Genomic DNA, 25,533 nt, shown 5'->3' on the forward strand with positions numbered 1-25,533 from the left:
AAGCGAGAGAAAACAATAGACACACTAGCTGTTCCTGGAAACTGAGTGGCTTTGCCGCAATGATTATTCATCAGAGAAAGGTTGGTAAACAATGAAGACCAAGACCCTCCAGCCCAAGGAGCACTGGTGTCCCTGGGTCAAGAACCAAGCAGACACCACTGACAGTCCCTACGAGGACACGGGTAAGAAAAGCTTCTGGAGCTACAGTGTGCTCTGACTTCTTGGGTCATACACATGTCATCCATAGGAAAACTTATGAGGAAAAATGCCAAGTTAAAACCCAATGAAACCACTGAACTTCAAAATAAAGAACACTTCAGGTGGAGAGCAATCCCACCACATGGCATCAACCTTCTTCAGCAACATTCCAGTTTTCCTAAAGATCATGAAGAGGTAACAGAAGCTGCCAATTTAAGTAACCTAAAGCTCCTCTACAAACAAAACATTTTTAATCTAAAGGAAAGCCTGGTCCAAGGGTATCATTTCCAAACAACTGTCTGTTAGATTATGGAGCAACCAACCTACACACTCACATGTGAAGAATTCCTGGATGACAACGTCCATGAGGCCAAACTACAGCAAACTGACACCGAATTAAAAGACATTTGGGAGAGGAAGAATATTAAAACAGGCAAGTGCTCTCCGGACCCCATATAAGCAATAAAGAGCAAAGTGCCCAAGAACCTTGGGGGCACACCACAATGGGTCCTCTGGGTCACGGAGGTATGGTTGGCCCTGCATCCAGGATTACTTCACGTCTCACTAGGTCTGAAGCTATCATTAAGGTCCATCAACTGATGCCGGGGACCTGATGCATTCTGTATGCCCTTGCCGGGTGCTGGATTTGTCCAGGGAAAGAATGGAGCACAGACGAGCCAAACAGAAGGACCACTTGGGGATTTTGCACAGTCCTGATGGACAAGAGGAAGAACTTGGGGAAGATGACAGAGAATGTGGCCAGACGCTCTGTCTTGTGACGACCTTTCAGGGAGTGAGACAGGAGCCAAAGCAAAGAAATACTAGAGGGGGGAGGGGCCCGAGCTCCTGGAACCTTTAGTCCCTGAGCTCCAAGCTTCAGGACCCGGGAACTGCAGAGCCATAGGCCATGCTCTTCAAGGACCATCTGGATCTGCTTGTCCTGGCATACACCCTGTAATTCACCCAGTCCTCCAGCATCCTTCCAGCCCATCCGTTCATGGAAGAAGATATGCTGGGATTTGAGTCTTGATGGATGCCTTGCCTCTCTGGTCCTCGAAGATCTTGGGACTGAGGTAGACACAATACAGGCAGTGGAAAGGAGAGAAGCTCAGTTGCTTGCAGTTGACTCCCATCATCCTCTTCTCCTGAAGAGCAGCCAACAAGCACACAATCCTACTCACGAGGAAAAGGAACCCAGATACTTCCGGGTGGTGATGTCACAGGTCCCGGACATTCCAGGTATCCAGGAGACCAAGGCTGGGGAAGCTGAAGACCTTCCAGGGACGGGCCTCCTCCTTCTGCTGGAGGGACCATGGCAACGAACGGAGGAGCGGGGACCTTCTTATCTGTCTTCCTGCTGTGCTGCTGGCCAGATGTGCAGCCCTGGCCGATTAGAGAGTTTTCAGGTAGAGTCCCCAGGAGACTGGCAGATAGAAAACCATAGGCATGAACCAGGCAGGTAATGTGTGTTTCTCTGCTATTGTTTGATGGGGTCCCCTTCTAAATTCCAGGTGTTGAAATGATGACAGTAGGTGCTAGCTGGGATCTTCATGGTAACTGGGCCATGAGGGCCCTCCCTAGGGACCTGATTAAGGCCTCTGTCAAAAAGGTCTTTGTAGCACTTTACTGGTTTGCCTGGCCACTTCCTGCCAGGATCATGCAGCAGTGAGCATTGTTCTGGAGCCAGGAGCAACCCTCCATAGACATCACACCTGCCTGAGTGTGGGGAATACATTTATGTTCTTTGTAACGACAGGGCCTCAGGTCTTTTGTTATACCAGCAGGAATGGACTAAGGTATTCTCCTTCCTGCCTATGCAAATTTACCATTGAACCAATTCCAGTTTCTGTCTTGAAGTCCTTTGGAATCCTGCAAGTCTATGGAAGAGTTGTTCTATCCCATGTTTTAATTTTAATTAACCTGCAGAAATATTCTAACTTACCTAAAAGGAAAGGGAGGATGACAGGAACCTCAGGATGGGTTGATGTTCTTGAATTTAAATGACTGTGAACATTTGGCTAGTTTATTCTAGCTTGTTCTTTGATACTTTAAAAAAAAATGGCACCCACATCCATGCATCCATGTGTGCATACATGTGCACAAGAGACTAGAGGGTGACACTGAGTGTCTTCTATTGATCTCCACTATATTTTCAAGACAGGGTGTCTCACTGAACTCAGAGCTCAGTGATTGGTTAAACTATCTGGGCAGCTACCTCTGGGCATCCACCTGTCGCTGTCTTCCCCGGCCATCCCCGGTTAGCTCTGTGTGCCTCCTACTTGAGTGTAAGGATATTTACTCTCAGTTACTACTCCAGCGCCATGACTGCTGCTGTGCCCCCAACATAATGATCACGGACTCTTAACCATTTGGAACTGTGAGCCCCAAATTAAACGCTTCCTTTTATAAGTTGCCTTGGTCATGGTGTTTTGTCACGGCTTTAGAAAGGTAACTAAGACAGCAGGGTAGAAAGACATGGGAAGGGACGTGCTTGTCACATAGTACATACTTCTATGAAAATGTGGATACATGGCCTGGGCTTTTTAAACCACAGAGCCCACCCCCAGTGACACACCTCCAACAAGGCCACACCTCCCAATCCTTCCCAAACAGTTCCACCCACTGGGGACCAAGTGTTCAAACACATGAGCCTGTGGGGCCATTCTTGTTCAAACCACACCTGCCTTCCTTTCAGCCCCCTTCATTCCTCCAGAGAGTTTTGCCTTACCTTCATATTATATACACATACAGGACATTCACCTATCAGAAGCTGGATTAATTTCCTTAACGTGGCCATCTCCACTTGCATCTCTCTCCTGCAAATGGCATAACTTCGCTGTTCACTGTGGCTGAAGAAGATTCAATCACGTTCAGACAGCACATTTTTATTATCCATCCCTCTGTTGTTAGGAGCCTGACTTGGTTCCATAACTTGGCTACCGTAAACTGGGTTGCAATAAACGTCAGTGTTGAAACAGCTCCATGATGTGTTGAAGTCCTCCGCATAAACATCCAGGAGCTGGCTCATGGTGCCACTTCCTTTAGTTTTTCTGAGGAACCTCCATACTGGATTCCATAGTAGGTAGACTAGTTTCCACTCCCCCCAGCAGTGAGCACGTCCCCTGCTGTCCCACTAGACTTCCTGTTTTCTTAACGGATGCCATTGACTGGAGTCTCAGTGCAGTTTTAATTTGCATCAGTCTCTGTAGTAGAATATTATTTTATTTGCTTATGTTGCATTTGTTTAACTCTGTGAAGCTGGGTTACTGTGCCTGTGTAAAACACCCAATGGTCTAATCAAGATCTGGATGGCCAATAGCAAGGCAAGAGAAAGGATAGGCAGGGCCAGCAGGCAGAGAGAATAAATAGAAGGGGAAACTTGAGAGGAGAGATCCAGGAGCCAGAGAAGGAGGAGGACATCAGGGGCCAGCCACCCAGCTACACAGCCAGCCATGGAGTAAGAGTAAGAGAACGGGAAAAGCCCAGAGGCAAAAGATAGATGGGGTAATGTAAGTTAAGAAAAGCTGGCTAGGCGGTGGTGGCGCATGCCTTTAATCCCAGCACTCGGGAGGCAGAGCCAGGTGGATCTTTGTGAGTTCAAAGCCAGCCTGGGCTACAGAGTGAGATCCAGGACAGGCTCCAAAGCTACAGAGAGAAACCCTGTCTCAGGGGGAAAAAAAAAAAAAGAAAGAAAGAAAGAAAGAAAGAAAGAAAGAAAGAAAGAAAGAAAGAAAGAAAGAAAGAAAGAAAGAAAGAAAGAAAGAAAGAAAGAAAAAGAAAGAAAGAAAGAAAAGAAAAGAAAAAAAGAACCTTTCCTCAGCTGCCACCAAGGTGCTCGGTTCTTCTGAGGAAGCTAAGGTGGTGTTGGGGTGAGGCCCTCACTTTATCCGGCGACTAGCACCGTGCCGGCAGTCCGCAGCAACATGGCCTCCGTGTCCAAGCTCGCCTGCATCTACTCCACCCTCATCCTGCACGACGACGAGGTGACGGTCACGGAGGACAAGATCAATGCCCTCACTAAAGCTGCTGGTGTCAATGTTGAACCTTCCTGGCCTGGCCTGTTTGCAAAGGCCCTGGCCAATGTCAACATTGGGAGCCTCATCTGCAATGTAGGGGCTGGTGGGCCTGCTCCAGCAGCTGGAGCCACGCCAGCGGGCGGTCCTGCCCCCTCGACTGCCGCTGCCCCAGCTGAGAAGAAAGTGGAAGCAAAGAAGGAAGAATCTGAAGAGTCTGATGACAACATGGGCTTTGGTCTTTTTGACTAAAACTCTTTTGTTAACATACCCAATAAAAGGATGAACCCGTAAAAAAGAAAAAAAGAATCAGAGCTTCTTTTTAACACCCACTTCGGTCACAATTTTGAGCTTGCTACACTCCTTTTCTTGCCAAATTCCACCGTTTTTTATCTTTTAAAAGACTGGTGTTTTGCCTGCATGTATGTCTGTGAAAGTGTTGGATCCCCTAGAACAGGAGTCACAGACAGTTGTGAGCTGCCATGTGGGTGCTGGGAACAGAACCTGGGTCCTCTGGAAGAACAGTCAGTGCTCTTAACTGCTGAGCCATCTCTCCCCCCCCCCTTTTTTTTTAATCTTTCTGCTCAGCTTTTTGAATACTTTCACAGGACAAACATACATACATACACACCTATAAATATATGTGTGTGTATGTATGCATACTCTATATATCTATATCTATATGTAGATATAGATACACACACACACACTAAATAAATACATTTAAGGTTTGGTAGAATTCAGCAGCAAATCAACCCTGGCTGGGGGTTTTCCTAATTGGGAATTTTTACTGTTATTATCACTTCTTTGATCTCATTGCTTTTTTCCACTCTTTCTCTGACTTTCTGAATTTCATTGTTATCTGTTACAATGCCTGCTTTTTAATCCCTACTTTTATGTACTTTAGTAAATTTGGCTAAGAGTTTACTAATCTTACTTTTCAAAGAGCTAACTCTTTGGTTTATATTATTTCTTCATTTCTATTTCTTTAATTTCTTCTACTTTGATCTTGATTTTTTTTTTTTTTTTTTTTTTTTTTTTTTTTTGCCTGCTGATTTTGGATCTGGCTTGTTCCTGTTTTTCCAATGCCTGCAGCTCATCACTGAATTATTTATTTGAGCTCTAATTTTTTTAACGTAGGCAACTACATAAAGTCCCTTCTTTTTAAAATAAAATAACATGCGTTATTATTAGTGTGTATGTGCATGCACATGCCACAGTTTGTGTACAGAGGTTAGAGGATAGCTTGCCAGGATCCAGTTCTCTCCTCTCATCCTATGAATCCCAGGGGTCGAACTCAGGTCATCAGGTTTAGCAGCAAGTGTCTTTACCTACACAGCCATCTAACTGGCCGCAATGTTTCCTCTTGGAACTGCTTCTGTTATAGCCCACAGGTTCTGTAGATTCTTACTCACACTTGACTCTAGGGTTTATTATCCCTTCTGGATTTTGATGATCCAGTCATCATCCAGTCGGGTGCTGCTCACTCTTTAAGGATGTATACATGACCTGTAATTTCTCTTACTGTTGTTGGTTTCTAGATTTATTTCATTGTCAGAGAGAATACAACAAATATGACTTCCTTTGTAGTCTATTGTATGATCTATTTTAGAGAAAGATCCATGAGCTGCTGAGAAGTACGTGTACTCTGCTGTGTTTGGGTGGAATGTTCTGAAGAGATCAGCTGAATCCATTCGATCTGTTTACTTCAGCTACCTATTTTTTATTACCAAATGACCTAAGTAGCATCCAGTGAAAGCAGGGTACTGATGTCACTCACCCATGAATGACATCACTGTATTGTGCTGGGGTTAATCTGTGTGTGTCTTTACATCTACCAGCACTGTTCTATGAAACTGGATGGCCCTGTGGTCAGTGTTCATGTGTTTAAATTGTAATGTTCTCTTGATACACTGATTCCTTTATCAGCATGAGGTAACTGATGGCTCTTCTAATATTGAACTCTTCTAATATTTTTGTCAGATATTAGATTCTAATGTTAATAATTAGATCTTCTAATAATTGTATCTTCTAATAATTAAATATTCTAATAATTAGGAGGCACAAACCTGCTTGTTTCCTAGCTCCAGTTGCTTGGAATACCTTTTTTTATCCTTTCATATTAAGGTTGTTTCTGTCTTTGATAGACGTGCTTCTTGGAGGCAATACCTAAGATGAATCCTGCTTTTAATCCAAACTGCTAATCTGTGTCTTTCAATTGGAGAATGGAGACCATTCCTATCCAGTCATTACTGGAGGTGTTGTGATGGTTACTACCATTGATGGTCAAACTGATAGGCTCTGGAGTCACCTAGGAGACAAGGGCCTGGGCTGTTACTGAGAGCACAGCGCTGATTTCTGAGACTCTGTCTTACACCGTGGCTCAGGTCACTTGCACTGGGAAGGGAGAGATCCCAGAGTTCATCAGTCCCTCCGGCCAACAAACTTTGCTCCCTATATTATTTTCTTTGCTCTTTACTTATGGCAGTCTACCTGTGATGGGGGGTAGACAGTTCTATTTTGATCAAATTATTTAGGGTTCTAAATGCCTGGATGTCCATATTTTCCCCAGGACTTTGTGTGGAGGGGAGAGTATCTGTTATGTTATTACTGAATAAGTTTTCAGTCAGTCACTTTGTACCTCTTTCTGCCATCATTTCATTTTTTAATAGTTGATTTTGCTTTGGGGTTTGTTTTTTGTTTTTGTGGTTTGAATAAGAACGGCCCCTATAGGCTCATATATTTGAATGCTTAGTCATCAGGGAGTGGCACTGCTTGAGAAGGATGACTGTGGCCCTGGAGTAGGTGTGGCCTTGTTAGAGGAAGTGTGTCACAAGGAGTGGTGTTTGAGGTTTCGAAAGCCCAAGCCAGGCCCAGTGCTGTCCTTTCTCTCTGCCTGCAGACCAGGATGTAGCTCTCAACTCCTTCTCCGGCACCCTGCCTGCCTGCAATGCCTCCGTGTTCCCTGCCATGACGATAATGGACTAAGCCTCTGGAGCTGGAAACAAGCACCCAATTCAACGTTCTCTTTTGTAAGGGTCATCTTAGTCATGGGGTCTCTTCACGGCAACACAACAGTGACTAAGACATTTTTGTTTGTTTGTTTTGTTGAGTGAGACAAGGTCTTACCATGTAGCCCTGGCTGGCCTGAAGCTTGTTATGTAAACCAGGCAGGCCACTAACATACAGATATCAGCCTACCTGTGCCTCCCAAATGCTGGGAAGAATGGCAAATGCCACTGTACCTGGCTTAATTGTTGATTTTGTATGTTGTTTATTCTGCCTTCTTTCTGTTACTACTTTCCGAGCGTGGTTACACACCAGCCTTGGCTTCCAGCCCTGACAGCCTCTCTTCCACTTGACCTGGTGAGGTTTTCTACCGTGTTCTTGAGTGATTTACTGGGCATCCAGGTGTGTTTTTCAGAATCTCCATCTCCTTACTGAAAATTCTTTTTTTTTTTTAGATTTATTTATTTATTATGTATACAGCATATATGACTGCAGGCCAGAAGAGGGCATGAGATCTCATTACAGATGGTTGTGAGCCACCATGTGGTTGTTGGGAATTGAACTCAGGACCTCTGGAAGAGCAGTCAGTGCTCTTAACCTCTGAGCCATCTCTCCAGCCCCTGAAAATTCTTTTATGTCCAATGTTAACTTCTGTAATTTGTTCAGCCATTTATTTTGGCCTCTTTGGATTTACAGATAACTTGAGAAATCCCTCCTTGTCATTTCATCACTTAGATGTCTTTAGAGTTGGTCACTGGAGACTCACAGACTTTGGAAGAGTCACGTTATCCTGTGTTCTCGAGTAACTGCTTCTGTGTTGACATTTGTATAGCTGTTGGCATGGATATTTGTTCCACTGTTACGCACGGGCCTGCTTAGTGAGCAGCCTGGTTTGTTTGTTTGTTTGTTTGTTTGTTTAAATCTTTGGAAGTTCCATACGTACTTTCCGGTGTAAACTGACCATATACACCGACCACTGCTTCCTTCCAGAGCCTCCATGCAGAGCCCCAAGTCCAGCTGCTGCTGCTTACACACACGTGATGTGTCCTTGTCCACTAGCCTGAGTAACCTACTCATGGCCACATCCTCAGGAGTGGCTCTCCCTCCTCAGCAGCCCGCTCCTCTGGGACTCAGGACTCCTATCCGCGCTGGAATTTTGACTAGCTTACTCTTGTGCAGGTCACCACGGTGAGCCTGCTTGATGTATGTGGAATCTTGGTTTGTTGTGTGCCTTTCACTTGAACCCCGAATGAACTTCCCGGTCTCGTTTCCACGTGGCTGGTCTGGCTACGCTGAGTGGGTTCTGACACAGTGCGTCCTTCCCTCTTGGTTAGTCTCACAGGAGCACTGTCCCTGGAGTAGTTCAGGAAGGTGCAATGCCAGCCGCTGGGAATATGGTATGGACCGCCTGTGGTGGTTACTCCTCTGGACTTGCCTACAGTATATGAGCTAACAGGATCTGAGATCTAGTTACAGTGAGTTCTTTCAGAGGTTCAGGTTCAAAGTCTTTGTGCTGTTAATCCCTGCTACTGCTATGATGTGAGTGTACGGGAGTGGACTTTCAACCCTCCTATAGTTACACACATGGGTTATGTTTAGTGGGGATTTTATCTCCCCTATTCTTTTTTAAATAATAATTTATTTTTATTTCATGTACATTGGTGTTTTGCCTACATGTCTGTATGAGGGTGTCAGGTCCCCTGGAACTGGAATTACAGACAGTTGTGAGCTGTCATGTAGGTGCTCGGGAATCGAACCCAGGTCCCCTGGAAAAGCAATCAGTGCTCTTAACTGCTGAGCCATCTCTCCAGCCCCTTATCTCCCCTATTCTTTAAGTTAAAGAATCCACCAATGTATTAGTATGGCTGGCCTCCCTTTTTCTTAAAGAAACATAGTCTGGGTCATTTACAAAGCAAATTGTATATGGCAGTGGGTGTCGGGAGGATCCAGAATAGGTACAGGGTGCTGGTCCTCACGAGTCTCTGCCGGCCTCACTTGTCTACTGCCCTGCACGACCCTTGCCTGTGCATGAGAATTCCTCAACTGGTGTTTGTTAAGGGATTTGATCTCAACGCTATCCAGTCATTTCCTCCTAAATCTGGTCCAAACTGGGATAGCATTCACGGTCTTCACCAGCTTGAAACTTCACTAAACTCCTGGGTGACCCTCACGATCTCCATCAGTTTCAGAATGGTAGAATGGTTACCACAAGGTCGAGGCTGGGCATGGTGACACACACCTTTAATTCCAACACTCCAGAGACCAAGGCAGGCAGAGCTCTGAATTTAAGACCAACCTGGTCTACAAAGCAAGTTTCAGGGCAGCCAGAGTTTTGTAGAGAGACCCTGTATAAAAAGGAATAAACAAACAAACAAACAACTAAATAAATAAACAAATGAAAAACAAACCTCATAAAAGATCTAGCCATAACCATGTATCACCCCCAAGGACTCCCTAGCCTGAGACCTGGACATAGTTCTATGTGATCCCCAAGGTCTTTCTTGGCTTGAGATCTGACCATAGCCCTGTGTGAGACACACACACACACACACACACACACACACACACACACACACACACACACACACACACACACTGGGTCTTCCTCAGCTTGAGGGGCCAGTGAAAGGAAAATTTCTCCAATGACCTGAGGGTAACACAAGTATCCTCACCCCATCCTGGGGTGCTCCCACTGCTTGCCAGGAGACGAGTTGTGACTGCAAGTGTGTGTGGTATCCTCACGGGAAGGTGCTATCCACTTAGAAGAAGGAGAGCAGTGAGTGTGAGCCTTATGATGCAGAAGGGCTCGGACTTGCGTTCACTAAACTAACTGGAGTGAACTCAGAACTCAACAGTGAACTTCATGAAGCCAGAATGTGCTGACGTGGGCAGTGAGAAGACATCAGTGTCCTGACCTTGTGGGTGTGTGCTGTCTGGAAGCTGTGACTCTCTGGAGGAGGGGACAACAGGAAAACCACGGCAGAGCAGCTACATTTGACAATGCACGCTAACAGGCACGGACACCAGGAGCACACACACCACGCATGTGCACACGGCTGACTTGCACAATGCTTCCATTGTGATTACGGGACAGACACGAGATGAAAAGAATATTTTTAACAAAGTGCTGGCGCTGCGCAGCTGTACCCATTCGTAACGACCCATTAATGTCTCCTGCAAAGAGATCTGTACTGTTTGTTTGGTTTACCGAGGTCAGCACACTGGGAAGCAATTGTCATCACCGTCACAGACCTCCTTCCATACTTCCCTTTGTTCCGAGCCGTGCAGATGAGCACATTGGGATGCAGATTGCCCATCATTAAAGCCTTGGAGAACAGCTTTGTCATTGGTTTAGCGGCAACTTTACTTCTCCCAGACAGAGCTCTGTGTCTCAGAAAGCGAAGACAAGGTGGCCCTGCTTGCCATCTTCGGGGGTCCCAGGACCCGAGAGTTGGAGGAAGAGGCCAACCCTGAGCTCAAGCTAAGGGGTGCACCAGATCAAGAGACACCACAGCCCCGAGATAAACAAAGGTCATGTCAGAAGGAGGACGTGTGTGCTGGATGCTGCAGAGGAGAAACTGGTCCTCAGAACTGCCGTAGTGTCTAGAGACAGCTAGACCCCATCTGCCCAGCACCGCTCCTCCTGTCCACCAGGAAGCAGACATCACAGATGAGACAGCCCTGGACTCTGGGGACAACTGCCATCCAGAACTCCACAGCTCACTAACCAGAGACTCCCCTTCTCAACGGCAGACAGACCACCCTGGGGGGCTCTGCTCACGTGGGAAGAATGAGGTGACCAGCCTCTGGCCTCGCCGTCCCCCTAAGAACCTCAGATGGTATAAGTGAGTGTGCAGGGTCACCCGGGGCTCAGAGAAGCACACTTAGGAGGTGTTTCTCATCACAGGACAAAGTGAGTATTTGGCCGGCGACATGGAAAGCCTCAGTCAGAGGCTGGGCAAATGCTTCTTCCCTGTGTGCCAAGTTGGGCTCTGGGCTGCTCAGATGGGATCCCAGGCTGGAGTTTCCCAGTCTGGTGGCCACCCAGATGGCGTCACCAACCATGCAGGAGGCAAAGCGCGGCTTCCTACAAAACAGCACATGTGACCCTCCTCCTTCTTTGCCCCTGGGATAGAGCAGAGTTGTCCCTGAGTGTGGACGCTGTCTTACCATCCACGCAGGTGACTCCAGTGACCAGGAGGGCAGGCTCTACTCAGGGCACCTGGGGAGATCATGGGTTCTACCCACACAGCCGTCCGATGGGCCAATGTCTTTCCCATCTTCCATATGAGAAACTCAAGTCCAGAGGGCTTCCCTCAGACCCATGGGAAAGAGCAGCACTCTACACAGAATCCTTCCTCTAGACCAGGCTGGGGCCATGCCTCACAACTATCTGTTCACAGAGAGTTGCATGAAAAAAATCAATAAATGCTGTAAAACTACTGTGTTGGGGGATGTTATTTTTAAGTGTATTACTTTTGTTTAACTCTGTGTGTTACTGTGCCTGTCTAAAACACTTAATGGTCTAATAAAGAACTGAACGGCCAATAGCAAGGCAGGAGAAAGGATAGGCGGGGCTGGCAGGCAGAGAGAAGATATAGAAAGAGAAATCTGGAAGAAGGAAGAAGTAGCCTGAAGGAGGAGGACTTCAGAGGCCAGCTACCCAGGTACACAGCAAGCCACAGAGTAAGAGTAAAATACGGATGTAAGAAAAGAAAAGGCCCAGAGGCAAAAGGTAGACGGGTTAAGTTAAGGAAAGCTGGCAAGAAACAAGCCAAGCTAAGGCCAGGTATTGATAATTAAGAGTAAGCCTCTGTGTGTGATTTATTTGGGAGCTGGGTGGAGGGTCCCCAAAAGAGCCAAACAACAACAACAACATTTTAGTGTCCAATGTGGGGCGTCTGTGCCACGAGCGCCGCCACTTAACCAACAGCATTGAAATGTTTTTTCACTCTTTTATATCTTCTCTCTGCCTGCCAGCCCCACCTACCATTTTTCCTACCTTGCTATTGGCCATTCAGCTCTTCAATAGACTATCAGGTGTTTTAGACGGGCAGAGTAACACAGCTTCACAGAGTTCAACAAATGCAACATAAACAATAGTAACACACCTTAAAATAATAGTCTACAACTACTACAGGGTTGTTTTTGTTGTTGTTGTTGTTTTGAATTTCCCTATCAGGTTCACGTTCTAAACAACTGCCAAGATTTAACACTCTGGATGAAGACATAGCCACAGTGTTTGGTAAGGACTCCCCGGGTGGGACGCCTGGTCCATGGTGAGGGAGGGGGTGGCACTCAGCAAGGCCTTTCCCAGACAACCTGGTGTCAGTCCCAGGCACTGTGGGAACTGATCTGGTTTGAGGTCAGAAGCACATTCTTCTGGCCCAGAGCGCTAGTGACTAAATTACTGAAGTCAGGACTGCCTGTCAGAACAAAAACCCGTGTGGAGCTGTCCAGAGAGCAGTAGTCTGTCACCGCGGACTTTTCCAACACCCTGCACCACACCCTACTCAAACCTTCCGCATAAGAATCCATATTTAGCTGGACACACTGATGCAATGTGCGTGCAACTGTTGAGATCTGAGGCCAAGGAACAGCCCCTCGGCCTCCTCCATCCAGAGCAGGCAGGGCAGTCCCCAGGGAGATAGTGAGGACCTGCCCTCTACCCAGGGTTTTACCCTCGGTGGCTTTGACTTAACATGGTACCTCAGGGTTTCCTATAACTCTCCAGTAAGGGTTCAGAGCACAGCAGGGTGAGGACCATTGGTCCGACCCACACTGTCCCTCAGAGGCAGAGTACAAACTGCAGGTGTGGCATGATCCATCTGGTGTAGCCCGTCAGCATGCAAACAACGCCAAGTGACTGATGTGGTAGTCAGTCTTCAGTACTGTCTACAAAGTCCAGCATGTACGTCACACCCAGAGGCCGATTCTGTCTGGACCGGCTACATTCCCTTCTGTGCCCACAGGCCCGGGTCTATCCTGTGCTCATCACCCAGTACCACCTCTCTCATTTTACACTTGGTAAAGTGAGGAGGCCTGGAGAAGCCATCTGAGCGGACTTGTGACTTGCAGCTTAACACCCTGGGGCGCTGTGGGAAAGGGGTCACCTCCTGGGCATCTGTCTGCCCATGGTCACCTGTCAGATGGGGTCAGGAGTAGACCACAGGAGCACAGGATGTGGCTATGAAGCTGTTCTCAGCTGAGCCGCATCAGGAAGGTTCAGATGTAGATGCCACCAGGTGATAGGGGCCCTTCCCAGGAGGGACCTCTTTCAGGAAGGTCGGCTCTGAGTCTGGGCTGGGGAACCATCGTGGACTCCCCGACTCATGGATTTGATCATATGAACGACTGGATGCATGTTCACAGCTCACTCATGCTACCCTGTCTACCCTCCTAAGCTACCCCTAGGTCACAAACAGGAGACCTTGTTCCCACCCAGCAGGAGGCCTCATCTTCTGACTCCAAGGTCAGGAGACAGAGGCAGGCAGATCTCTGAGATCAAGGCCAGACTGGTGTACAGAGTGAGCTCCAGGTCATCCAGAGTTACACACACACAAAATGGCTGGACATGTGCAGAAACACAGCTGTTCCCCCGTCAGCACTTGAGAGCAGAGTTAGGACAAAATGATCACGGGACAGAAAGTAAGCCATGAGCAGGGCCAGGCTGGGTTTTGTGTCTTTGAAGAATGTATTAGATTTCTCTCACTATGACAAAATGTCAGGAAAAAAAAAAAACACTTATAAATATAAAATATTTATTTGGAGTCAGTTTGGAGTTTCTAGTCCTTGTTTGGTTGGCTCTGTTGCTTTGAGCAACCGGTCACACATCATGGTACAAGTGAGTGGTGATAAAAACATTTACTTCATGGCCAAGGAGCAAAAGAGAGAAAGGGGACCAGGGCCCCCCCACCTCCCCTGTAGATACCCCCAGTGACCTAAAGACCTCCCTCTAGGCTCCACCTTTACAGAGATTCCATCACTCCCAGTAGTGCCTCTGAGGAATCAAGTCTTTGAAACCACGGGCATTGAGAAACCTTCAACATCTGGATTATAGGGGTGCTCAGGAGATACTTGGAGAATCTAGATCTTTCTGAATTTAGGGAGGTGGCTGTATGGATAGCCTCCCTAGATGAATTCTGCAGAGTAAAGGCCACTGTCCAAAAGTTCCTTGGGTTTTCTATTCACAGTGTTGACAGGCTGCCTGGAGTTCAATTCTTCACAGAATCACTGCCTCTATAACACATTCTTGTGTGCTTTTCCCAAGATGAAATTCTAGTCCGGGAGATTTTGGAGCCAAAGAAACTATCGTATTTGGAAAATCCAAGCCCATCAACAATCTCACGATCAAAAACAACGAAGGATAAAAGCAAGTATATCCTTTCTACCCCACAACTGCAAGTATTTTTAGATATGCGGTGTTGAACATAGGACCCTATTTCATGAACACCCTATAGATTCAGCCACATCTGGGCAAGAGCAAGTGGACAAGTGAAAGAAGCCCTGGTCCAAGGTCACTGTTAAGGTGCTTGTGAGATGGAGGGAGTCACCACCAAGGCAGAGGCAGCTTGCTTCACTCTGGGGTGATCTCTGGGTCACATTCACGCATGTTCTAAGATCCTGGATGTGAATAGGGTTCAGACACTGCAGGAACACAGGCTTACAGATGAGCCAGATCAGTAGTTTAACACACACTGTCTCCTTGTGTTCACCTATGGCTTCTAAGGGAAGCCCTTCTGTTACACCATATGACCAAAGTAAAACCAAGGTCCAGCAGGTGACAAGCCCAAGGCCACTGTGAGACTGAGAGCCGATGGGGCATTCCAGGGCACGAAGGAAGAAGCGACCAGGCAGTGGCAAGGACAGGCTTTGGGGAAACGCACTCAGAGGCGGGAGCACTCAACACTTCCTGGGAGGTTTTAGTTCAGAGTTAACTAGATTCTAAGGGTTTGTTCACCCTAGTCCCAAACCACCAGGCTCGAGGTGGTTGGATGACTCCTGACTATTTGAAGATTAACTTTCCAACACACAATTTAACTAGAACTTGGACCCTGTGCCGTCCTTCGGCTCAGTGTTGTAGAATAGGGCTCTGGCCGAAAATGTTCACAAGCATGTAACAGAAAAACACTTCCTGTTTGTTTTTTTCCTATGTTCTTCATCAAAGTCCACAAGAAAGAATCCAGCACTCCTAAGAAACATCAAGAGAAGCAATTATCTTCTGGGATCATAGATACCCTTTCCTTTGATGGTAAATATAAACCCACAACCCTTTACTGGGCTCGGAACCTAACTGGGGAGCCCCAGCCAGGTACAGATGGATGCTTCTGCTTGGGTGAGAGCAGAGAGTCTTCTGTTGGGGTTGGTGGTTGCCGAACCTGGTTAGGTGGGATTCCAACTGTGTCCCAAGCCTTAGGATGCCCCAGGTGTCTAGTCCTGCACTGGGACTCAGGATCTCACAACTCCCTAGCCCTGCCCTAGGCTTGCCCGTCCAGAACCCAGACCAGGCTAGCCCAGAGGAAACATCTTCTTGTGAGTGGGCAGTTACCAGGAAGGAACACAAGCTGAGTCCTCTCGCAGGCTTCCAACTTAAGTCACTTCTCCCTGAATAGAAAGGATAGAAAAGCAGAGAGAGTGCCCCCATGCCAGGGCAGGAATTGTGGGTGGGGAGGGAGCCTCCCTCTCTCCATCAGATGAGTCTGCCACCGCTGACACCCACAGGAGACACAGCTCTTTGATGTAAAGAATAGACACAATGAAGGATATGTGTAGCATGGGATGTACATGTACATTGCTTGCAGAGTAACCCTATGTGGTTTCAGGTATAGAAGAGGGAACATACTAATACATTAATAATGGTGATGCAATATGGGTATGGGAACCTGCATTTCAATCCTTGTCCAGCAGCTGAAGCTTGGGGTGTATCAGAACGATGTCTCCATGGCATTAGGAAGAACACAGATCTATTTAAAGGGATGATTCTAGTACCCTTGAGTTTGTCCCACTCATGAGTCTGGTGACATTAGCTGATGGTTCTAGATCAATAGGTAAGGATTCTTCTGGTAGCTGCCTACAGTCAGAGAGGGTACAGGTGAATCCATAGGACACAGGACTGCCCTATGCATAGTGGCAGGCAAAAGTAGACTGAGAGACAGAGAACAGCCTCGGAGGTAAGGAGATCTGAGGCTCTAACAAAGGAGGGAGAGGGGACCCTGAGGTATGGCCAGGGCCCTGGAGCTGGCCACACCCTTGGGAACAGTGCGCTTGCTCACTGGAGGTCAGCAAACATCCTGAACCAGTCCAGTCCGAAGTTTGCACTGATGACTCGGCCTGAGGACTGGCCTATGGCCGCCATATGGAGTCCCTCCCTCCCCACGTAGTCCCTGAGCTGCTGGGTCCTGCAGGAGAATCATTCTGGACCCTGGGCACACATCAGCCATTAGTACAAATGAATCCCTCACTGCAATGGTTTGATTCCCAGCAACCAAGCCAAGCCAAGCCTCTTCGGGGACTGAGTGAAAATGCACATGAGTTATGCCTTCATGATGGAGAGGGTGAGGACGGGGTTGGAGGGGACTGAGAGATCCCCAGAGGCTGGTGTGAGACCCGGGGAATATGAACAGCATCCAGAAAGAGAAGGTGGCAAGTGTAGGAAGGAGGGCCCTTGGGCTGCCTGGGATTCCGCATGCAGAACTGAGCTAACTAGCCAGCATTCAAGAAGGAAGTCCTGGGTCTCAGCAGCAGCACCGTGGACAGAGCCCTCAGTTCCCTGGACACCCCTGCCAGACTCCCTGCCAGGTATCTGTTGCCGAATGATGCTGCCAGTGAAGAAGGTTAGGCAGATCTCGGAGTCAGAAAGAAGGCAGAGATACCCAGCCATTGTTTCCACGTTCTTGTCTCAGACAGAGGAAGAATTCAAAGAGACAAAACATGAACTGGAAGGAGATTTTATTAGCAAACATATCACCCATGGGGCTGGAGAAATGGCTCAGCCATTGAGGTATTTGCTGCTCTTGCAGAGACCCCAAGTTCGGTTCCCAATGCCCATGTCAAGCGACTCACAACTGGAGATCTAATGACTTCTCTAGGACTTCACAGACACCTGTATGATTCATATATTCATACATACATTCACACACAAACATGTAATTTTTTTTTAAAGATTTATTTATTATGTGTACAGTATTCTGCCTGCATGTGTCCCTGCAGGCCAGAAGAGGGCACCAGATCTCATTACAGATGGTTGTGAGCCACCATGTGGCTGCTGGGAATTGAACTCAGGACCTGGGGAAGAGCAGTCAGTGCTCTTAACCTCTGAGGCATCTCTCCAGGCTTCCCACACATAAATAATTTTTAAACAGATCTTCAAAACAAAAGCACACATTCAGGAGTGATGGCTGGCTTCATAAGAGTTGTACTTCCCAGGCTTTGTAGTAAATCTGGGGCATGAGACACAGGGTGGCACAGATCGTTCTGACTGGAGATTGACAAGAACTGCTTTGGGGCTGTATCTTGTCAGGGTGCAGGTCTTTCAGCACAAGGCTCATTCTGACAGTTAGGAATCCCACATCCTGATTTTTGCTCCTCTTCCTGCTCTCTGGTCACTCACTACTTCAGGTCTCTAGGGCACAGAGGGATGGGCTGTAGCCAGGCAACTTCCTTCCATGGTCACATCATGGACTGCCCACCAAGCCCAAGTCTAGGCCCCAGTGAACAGGAGCAGAAGTGGGAGTCAGTGTGCCAAGGCAAAGTGTAGCGGGCCATCTTCATCCTCGGCACACAGGTCCTCTGCTGGAGCCCCTCCTGGGGAAAGGAGAGTTCCAGGAAAAGACATTCGACCAGGTGAGAGAGCAAGGCTGTGAGCACTGCTGGACCTGGAGGCTGCCCTGAGCTCTCAGTCTCTGGAACAGACAGTAAGTCAGGCCCACCTGCCGTCTGGGTACCTTTGCTTGGATGGAGAGCTCATGGCCTCTTTATGTCTGGGAGATACCAAAGCTGCAGCCCCTGCCCAGAGCTGCCTTGGGCACAGCAGGTGTGCAGTGCTGAGTGAAAGCCTCCACCCCCTTTCCGCATACGGTCACGCGGGTCAGAAAACGGCTGTACTTGTAGGTCTCTGGCACACGGCAGAGCGCCCCTCCTCCAGGGTGTCCTCATCTTTGCAGTGATGCCAAAGTTGAGGACATGGAGAACAGAGGACAGGAGGTGAGATGCAGGCCCGGGGACCCTGATGCCAAACTGAGCTCTAGCATACCCTTCTGTGCCACCTTCACATTCACATGGACCTTTCTGCGCGTGCATCATCCGCCAAGGGCATTGGGTGGCCACAACACCGGTGCTGAGTGTGTGCCAGCCCGCTAGAGAATGCATGTTTCCCAGCCCGACTCCAGCACTGTCCAGTGGAAATGCTGACTGCAGCGTGCAGCTGCATGCTTGGGGCTCCGGGGAGAGCAGGCAGCGGGAGGTGGGGAACCAGCCCCGGGTCTGGCTGCTGCAGGGGGACATGGGTGGCAGAGGGCGAGAGAGGAAGCACATCTGGAGCATTTCAACTTTGTAACCGAGGGCCCAAGGGAAAAGTGGAGGCGTGTGGCCTGTGGGCTAACCTGCCCCTCAGTGTCTCCCAGGTTCAGGACAAGGTGTTGTGCCTCTGTCCAGGAAGGGGCTAAGAAGCTCCTGGAGCTCTTAGAGCTGAGGCCTTACAGCTGTGGAGACGGCAGGAAGGAAGCTGGAGAAAGCACACTGTGGCCTCCACTACAAACTAGCGTGGTCAATGTAAACAAAGATGCTTGTTTGCCAAGTGCTGTGGAGGGAGACTAGAGTCTGCGTCTGCCTGACTGCAAGCAGAAATGGGCTACTGTATGGTCATGTGCAAGCGGGTGTCGCCTAGGGAACAAGGATCAGGAAAATACCCAGGACAGGTTAAAAAAGGAGAGCAAGGAACTTAAAATAGCCTCCATTGTGACAGTATTTTAAGCTTACAAAAAAAAAAAAAAACCTTCAGAAGTGTCACAAAGAGCGTGTAAACTCATTTCCCGGCACTTCAAGGTCGATGGCTGGTAATCAGGGTGGGGACACTCACCCCTGCAAACTCTTAAATAACCCACCAACACCAGCTACAACAGGAACAAGGGAACAGTGACAAACTCCCAGGTCTCGCTCACTTCACAGGGCATAGGAGAGTTTATTCTGGAACCAAATATGAGTGACCGCAGCCCAGGAACACAGATCCCGTGTTCAGACAAGGTCACAGTTTCACTAAGTTTCCATAGTAATAGAACAAAGGAAGTTATACATCAAGACACTGTTAAAATACATCAATGGAAACCAGGTAGGCAGTTACAGACAAGCAAGAAGTCTCTGTTACAGGCCTCGACACTATCTGAGGACAGTCTTAGCTTTGGGATCGGTGGAAGCTAAGGGTCTGTTTGTACACTCCAGAAGGTTTTCCCTAATAGTCTCAGAGATGTTAGTCAGACACAGTGGTGGGCAAGAAATGGCTAGTAAGGGGCAAAAGACGTTCCATATAGACTATAATCACAGACTTGCAACATTCCAACCTCTCCACACTCACTGTAGTTCTTCTATCAGTCTACAACCTTGCAGAGGGTTCACACAAGGCACAGCTTCTTCCTGGGAACATGCACACAGCATATGCAAACATCAGCACCCCTCTACTGTGTTTCTGGGTCCAGAGCCTGTAAAGATGCCACCTGTCCACTGTCTCAGTGTCCCCAACACAGCTGCTTCCTCTTCCACTGTGTCTTTGATGACCTCGAAGAACACAGGCCACTCCCTCTGTGGAATGGCTTTCAGTTTGGGTTTCTGAGAATTTTCCTGCCTCCAGGAATTTAAAACATTTCATCTGGCCTCCAGCTTCATTTGTTTTATGGCGCATGACTATGACTATTTGAAGTTTTTTGTTTCTTCATGAATTTGGACTGAATAGGCTCTCCTGGTGGCCACAGGGCAGCAGGCTACAAATATGTACACAAGGCATAGCTCACTCTGTATTTTGAGACCCCAGTGGCCTGGTTTCAAAAAGTTTGTGGTTAAACAATAATTGTGGAGTCTAGTCATTGTCCTTACCTGTTCCCACAGATGGAGAGAAAGAAACACTTTTTCAGATGAAAAGCCTTGAAGCTCTGGAGAATATCATTGACACTATTCGAAGAGCTATTGGTAAGCAAAAGCTATGGCGTCATCTTATGGGCGGGGCCTGGACTAGGCAAGGAGGAGAGGCCAATGGACTGCTCAGCAGGTCTCTGAGTGCTGCTGCCCGGCCTGCAGCCTGACTTCCATCCCTGGGACCCACATGCTGAAAGGGAATAACTGATGCTCAAGTTGTATACCCTCTCCTTCTCTCTCAAGCGTGCGCGCGCACACGCGCGCTCCCCCCCCCCCCACTTTTTTAAAAAGGAGAAAGTGGACTGAATACCAGCATGCATGTCTCTCTGCTTCCCAGCTGTGAATGCAGTCTGACCAATGCCCCATGCTCCTGCTGCCATGATTTCCAGCCATGACTGTCCACATGTTTGTACCTGAAGGGCACCTGATGTCACAGATGCCTCCTGAATGCCATCCAGGAAAGAGAGGAGTCAGTGCCACTGACATGAGAGACTACAAGGGTCTGACACAGGTTTGGTGACAATCAGCGGGACAGTCATAATTACTCAAGAAAATCTCTTCCCTAACAGGAACTCATCTCAAGAATAACCGGAAGTTTCGGAAAAGCAGGAGAACCAGACAACTCCTGGGGAAACTAATCTAGCCCTAAGTACCAAGACTGGCAGAGGGGCAAGCCGCTGACCGACCCGGGGACAGAACAGAGTGGGGGCAGCCACCACCCCGTGTGAAGAACTGCACCCAAGGAGCACCAAATGAAACTCGCATATTTAAATATTAAGATATCAGAAGTGGCTTTTTAATTTTTTATTGTATTTTTTAATTATTCAAAAACGGAAGAGATGACAGAAGTCGGAGGGCGTGGAGTGGGGGTGGAAACCTAGTGTGGTGGACACTGTGACCCTGTCTGAACACAGGATTTGGGGTGACCGGGATCTATGTTCCTGGGCTGCGGTCACTCATATTTGGTTCCAGAATAAACTCTCCTATGCCCTCTGAAGTGAGCGAGACCTGGGAGTTTGTCACTGTTCCCTTGTTTCTGTTGTAGCTGGTGTTGGTGGGTTATTTAAGAGTTTGCAGGGCTGAGTGCCCCACCCTGATTACCAGCCATCCACCTTCAAGTGCTGGGAAATGAGTTTACAAGCTCTTTGTGATACTTCTGAAGGTTTTTGTGTAAGTCCCTGGAATCTGTAAGGGTGACCCTGGTGAGGAGTCCTAGTCATGGAGGATATGGAGCCGGAACTGTCCATCTTCTGTGACCAGCTGTGCTGGTTAGTCTTATGTCAATTTGACACACAAACGAGTGTTATCTGAAGGAGGGAACCTCAACTGAGAAAATGCCTCCATGAGGTCCAGCTGTAGGGCCTTTTCTTTATTAATGACGATGAGGAGGGCCCAGTTCACTGTGGGTGGGGCCACCTCTGGGCCGGTGGTCCTGGTTTCTCTAAGAAAGCAGACTGTTCTTTTCTGAATGGAAATGGAAGAGCAGTGGATGGGGGGGGGTGGAGGGAGAGGAGGCTGCAGTTAGGATGTATTGTATGAGAGAAGAATAAAAAGAAAGGGGGGGAGGGAGGGAGGGAGGGAGGGAGGGAGGGAGGGAGGGAGGGAGGGAGGGAGGGAGGGAGGGAGGCTGAGCAAGCATCAGTGCCTGTCTCCAGGATCCCGCCCTATTTGAGTTCCTGTCCTGACTTCCTTCCATGATGAACAGTGATATCAAAGTGTGAGCTGAATAAACCCTTTCCTTCCCAACTTGCTTTTTAGTCATAGGGGTTTCATCCCAGCAATAGAGACCCCAACTAAACACCAGGCGAGGTTTTTAGTGGAGGGACTAGGACCCCAAGCCAGCCTCAAAACCTTTGACCTACAATCTGTCCTGCCTGCAAGACACGCTGGGGCAACGGTGGCACAGAACTGTGGGAGCGGATAATCAGTGGGTGGTCTGATTTTAGGCCCATACCACAGAGAGGGACCCCATGACCCACACTGCCTGGATGACCAGGAACAAGAGGCTGCATAGCCCAGAGACCTAGGGTAGAACCAAACAAGAGTGGCCAAAACAAAAGGAAGCACCAATGAAGTGATTCCTAATGATGTTCTGCTACACTCACGGATCCCTGCCTAGTCCAGTCATTATCAGAGGGGTTGCATCTGGCAGCTGATGGGAGCAGATGCAGACCCACAGCCAAACATCAGCTGGAGGGAGGGCCCAGGTTGGGGGTCTCCAGTGGCTCCCTCTCCTCAGGGCTCAGAGGGAAGAGGAATTGTGGGAGCCAGAGGAGTTGAGGACACTGGGTGAGCACAGTGTGGAATCAACTCAACAGGGCTCAGAGGGGCTCACAGAGACTGAAGCGGCAATCATGGAGCCCGGGCTGGTCTACGCTAGGTCCTCTGCATATGTTATATTGTTGGCTTGTTGTTTTGGGGGGACCCCTGACACTGGGAGTATCTCTGACTCTTTTGCCTGCTCTTAGGGACCCTTTTCCTCCTACTGGGTTGCCTCACCCAACCTTGATATGAGGCTTTGCCCCTGATCGTATTGTATCTTGTTGTGCAGTGTTCGGTAGATGTCTCTGGGAGGCCTGTTCTTTTCTTGGGGAGATGGGGGGAGGGGAGGTATTGGGGGAGGGGAGGGAAGCTGGGAGGAGTGGAGGGAAGGGAAGCGTCAGTCTGAAGAATAAATCTAAATATAATGGCTAGGCAATAGTGGCCCACGCCTTTAATCCCAGCACTTGGGAGGCAGAAGCAGGCAGATCTCTTGAGTTTAAGGCCAGCCTGGTCTACAGAGCGAGATCCAGAACAGCCAGGGCTGTTACACAAAGAAACCCTGTTTCAAAAAAACAAAAAAAAAGGGGGGGGGCTGGAGAGATGGCTCAGCGGTTAAAAGCACTGGCTGTTCTTCCAAAGGTCCTGAGTTCAATTCCCAGCAACCACATGGAGGTTCACAACCATCCGTAATAAGATCTGGTGCCCTCTTCTGGCCTGCAAGCATGCATGTAGGCAGAACATTATATACCTAATAAATAAATAAATCTTTAAAAAAATAAATAAAAAATAAAACCAAAAACAAACAAACAAATATATTTTGGTCATATTTTCCCTACCACCTCATCCTTCCATATTCTCCACCCTTCCCCTCAACTTTAAGTTCTCAAAAAAAAAAAAAAAAAAAGAAAAGAAAAGAAAAAAAAAAGCTCCAGAAACCAAATACAACAAAACCTGGAAAACAAAATACAACACCCAAAAATGTCTGCCCGTGGGTCTCCTTATTTGTTCCCATCTGCTGCAGGAGGAGGCTTCTCTGATGAGGGCTGCATAAGGCACAGATCTTCGAGTGTAGCAGAATGTCATTAGGAGTCATTTATCACTACATTTTTTCCTCTTTTTTCTTTCAGGCCGGTATTATTTGGTTTGTCTTGGAACACTGGGTAATCTAGTCTCAGGTTCTTGGACACCCAAGCAGTGTTGGGCATGGATTCCGTCTCACGGAGTGGGCCCCGAGTCGGGTCAGGTATTGGTTAGTTACTCCCACAGGCTTTGTGCCATATCTACCCTAACATATCTTGCAGGTAGTAGACCACTGTAGACAGTGTTTGTGGCCGGCTTGGTGTTTACACTTCCTTTTTGATAGTGTGCAGAGTATCTTCCTGTAGCAAAGATGTTGGGATGTTGGGGTGAAGACTCTATGTGGGCAGCAGCATCTGGACTTCTCCATCTTCAATGAGTTGTGTGTGTTGTCTTCAGCAATGGGGCTTTGCCGTCAGACCTTGGAGAGCAACCTATTGTTTTGCCAACAGCCTGGGTTGTGTGGGCATGATTGACAACTCAATTAGATGTAACCCAATACAGTACTGAAAGCTTCATTTGGTGATGAGAGACGACCAATCAGGACTCTGTCTCCCCCACTGTTTAGAGATCTCATTTAGATCACCTTCATATATGTATGTATTTTTAGAGGTTTCTAAGTGTTAGCTACCCATACTACCCCACAAACACCCCTTAATTTTAGCTCTATTTCCCTTTATTCTCTCCCACTACCCCTCTCCCCTCCCCACTTGACCCTCCCATGCCACAACCCCCTAATTCATATACATATATATGTATGCATATGAATTACATGATATGGATTTTAGCCTGGTTATCAATGACTTAGCAGCTAATATCTATGTATAAGCAAATACATATCATACTTGCCTTTCAGGGTCTAGGATACCTCACTCAGGGTGCTATTTCCTAGTTCCACAAATTTGTCTGCAATTTTATGGTGTCATTTTTTTTTAACAGCTAATACTCCATTGTGTGAATGTTCAACATTTTCTTTATCCATTCTTCTGTTGAAGAACATCTAGGTTGTTTCCAGTTTCTGGCTATTACGAATACAGTAGAAATGAACATGGTTGAGCAAGTGGGTTTGTGGTATGATGAAGTGTCCTTTGAATGTATGCCCAAGAGTGGTATAGCTGGCTGGACATTGAGATAGGTAATTCCCACCTTCCTGAGGAACCACCACACTGATTTCCATAGTGGCTGTACAAGTTTTAATTCCCATCAGCAATGTATGAGTGTTCTCCTTACTCCACATCTTCTCCAGTATGAGCTGTCACTTGGACATTTTGACAGGTATAAGATGAAATCTCAAAGTAGTTTTGTGGATTTTTGTGGTGGATGAGGATGTTGAACATTTTCAAGTGTTTCTTAGCAATTTGGATTTCCTCTTGAGAATTCTGTTTAGCTCTGTACCCCATTTTTTCAATGGGGTTATTGGTTTCTTGATATCAAATTTTCAGTTCTTTATATATTTTGGATATTATCCCTCTATCAGATGTGTAGTTGGTAAAAATCTTTTCCCATTCTGTGCACTGTCAATTTGCCTGAATGATGGCATCCTTTGCTGTGCAGAAGATTTTCGGTTTCATGAGGTCCCATTTATTAATTGTTTATCTTAGTGCCTGTGCTAACAGTGTTCTGTTCAGAAAGTCTCTTCCCATGCCAATGAGTCCAAGGCTATGCTCCACTTTCTCATCTATCAGAATCAGTGTATCTGGATTTATGTTGAGGTCTTCGATCCATTTGCAGTTGAGTTTTGTGTAGGGTAATAAGTACAGATCTATTTGGACTCTTCATGCAGACATCAAGTTGTCCAGCACCATTTGTTGAGATACTGGGCTTTTTTCCAGTATGAATTTCTGGCCTCTTT

At 47.6% G+C, this 25,533-nt stretch overlaps 1 protein-coding gene, 1 long non-coding RNA gene and 1 pseudogene across 4 annotated transcripts in view; 2 read left to right on the forward strand and 1 right to left on the reverse strand.

Moving 5' to 3' along the window:
* LOC107401723 (uncharacterized) overlaps positions 1-25,533 on the reverse strand; it is a 58,123-nt gene that overhangs the window by 11,554 nt on the left and 21,036 nt on the right. The gene's annotated exons all lie outside the window — the stretch shown is intronic.
* LOC102903314 (sperm acrosome-associated protein 7-like) lies at positions 1,431-21,120 on the forward strand. Of its 3 annotated transcripts, none has more exons than XM_076553745.1 (6): positions 1,431-1,604; positions 12,403-12,465; positions 14,491-14,592; positions 15,388-15,471; positions 20,316-20,396; positions 20,680-20,905. In XM_076553745.1, the coding sequence occupies exons 1-6, from the start codon at positions 1,511-1,513 to the stop codon at positions 20,694-20,696; spliced, it is 441 nt and encodes a 146-aa protein (XP_076409860.1). In that variant the 5' UTR covers positions 1,431-1,510; the 3' UTR covers positions 20,697-20,905. The 3 variants fall into 3 exon arrangements, with proteins under 3 accessions (XP_076409860.1, XP_015855248.1, XP_042119000.1); XM_015999762.3 differs by lacking the exon at positions 20,680-20,905 and adding an exon at positions 20,912-21,120 and having other exon boundaries at positions 1,437-1,604; XM_042263066.2 differs by lacking the exon at positions 20,680-20,905 and adding an exon at positions 20,912-21,120 and having other exon boundaries at positions 1,461-1,657.
* On the forward strand, positions 4,068-4,521 carry LOC102922163 (large ribosomal subunit protein P1 pseudogene; annotated as a pseudogene).

The sequence above is a fragment of the Peromyscus maniculatus genome, chromosome 17 (assembly GCF_049852395.1).
Source record: "Peromyscus maniculatus bairdii isolate BWxNUB_F1_BW_parent chromosome 17, HU_Pman_BW_mat_3.1, whole genome shotgun sequence".
In the NCBI taxonomy this organism is placed as follows: domain Eukaryota; kingdom Metazoa; phylum Chordata; class Mammalia; order Rodentia; family Cricetidae; genus Peromyscus; species Peromyscus maniculatus.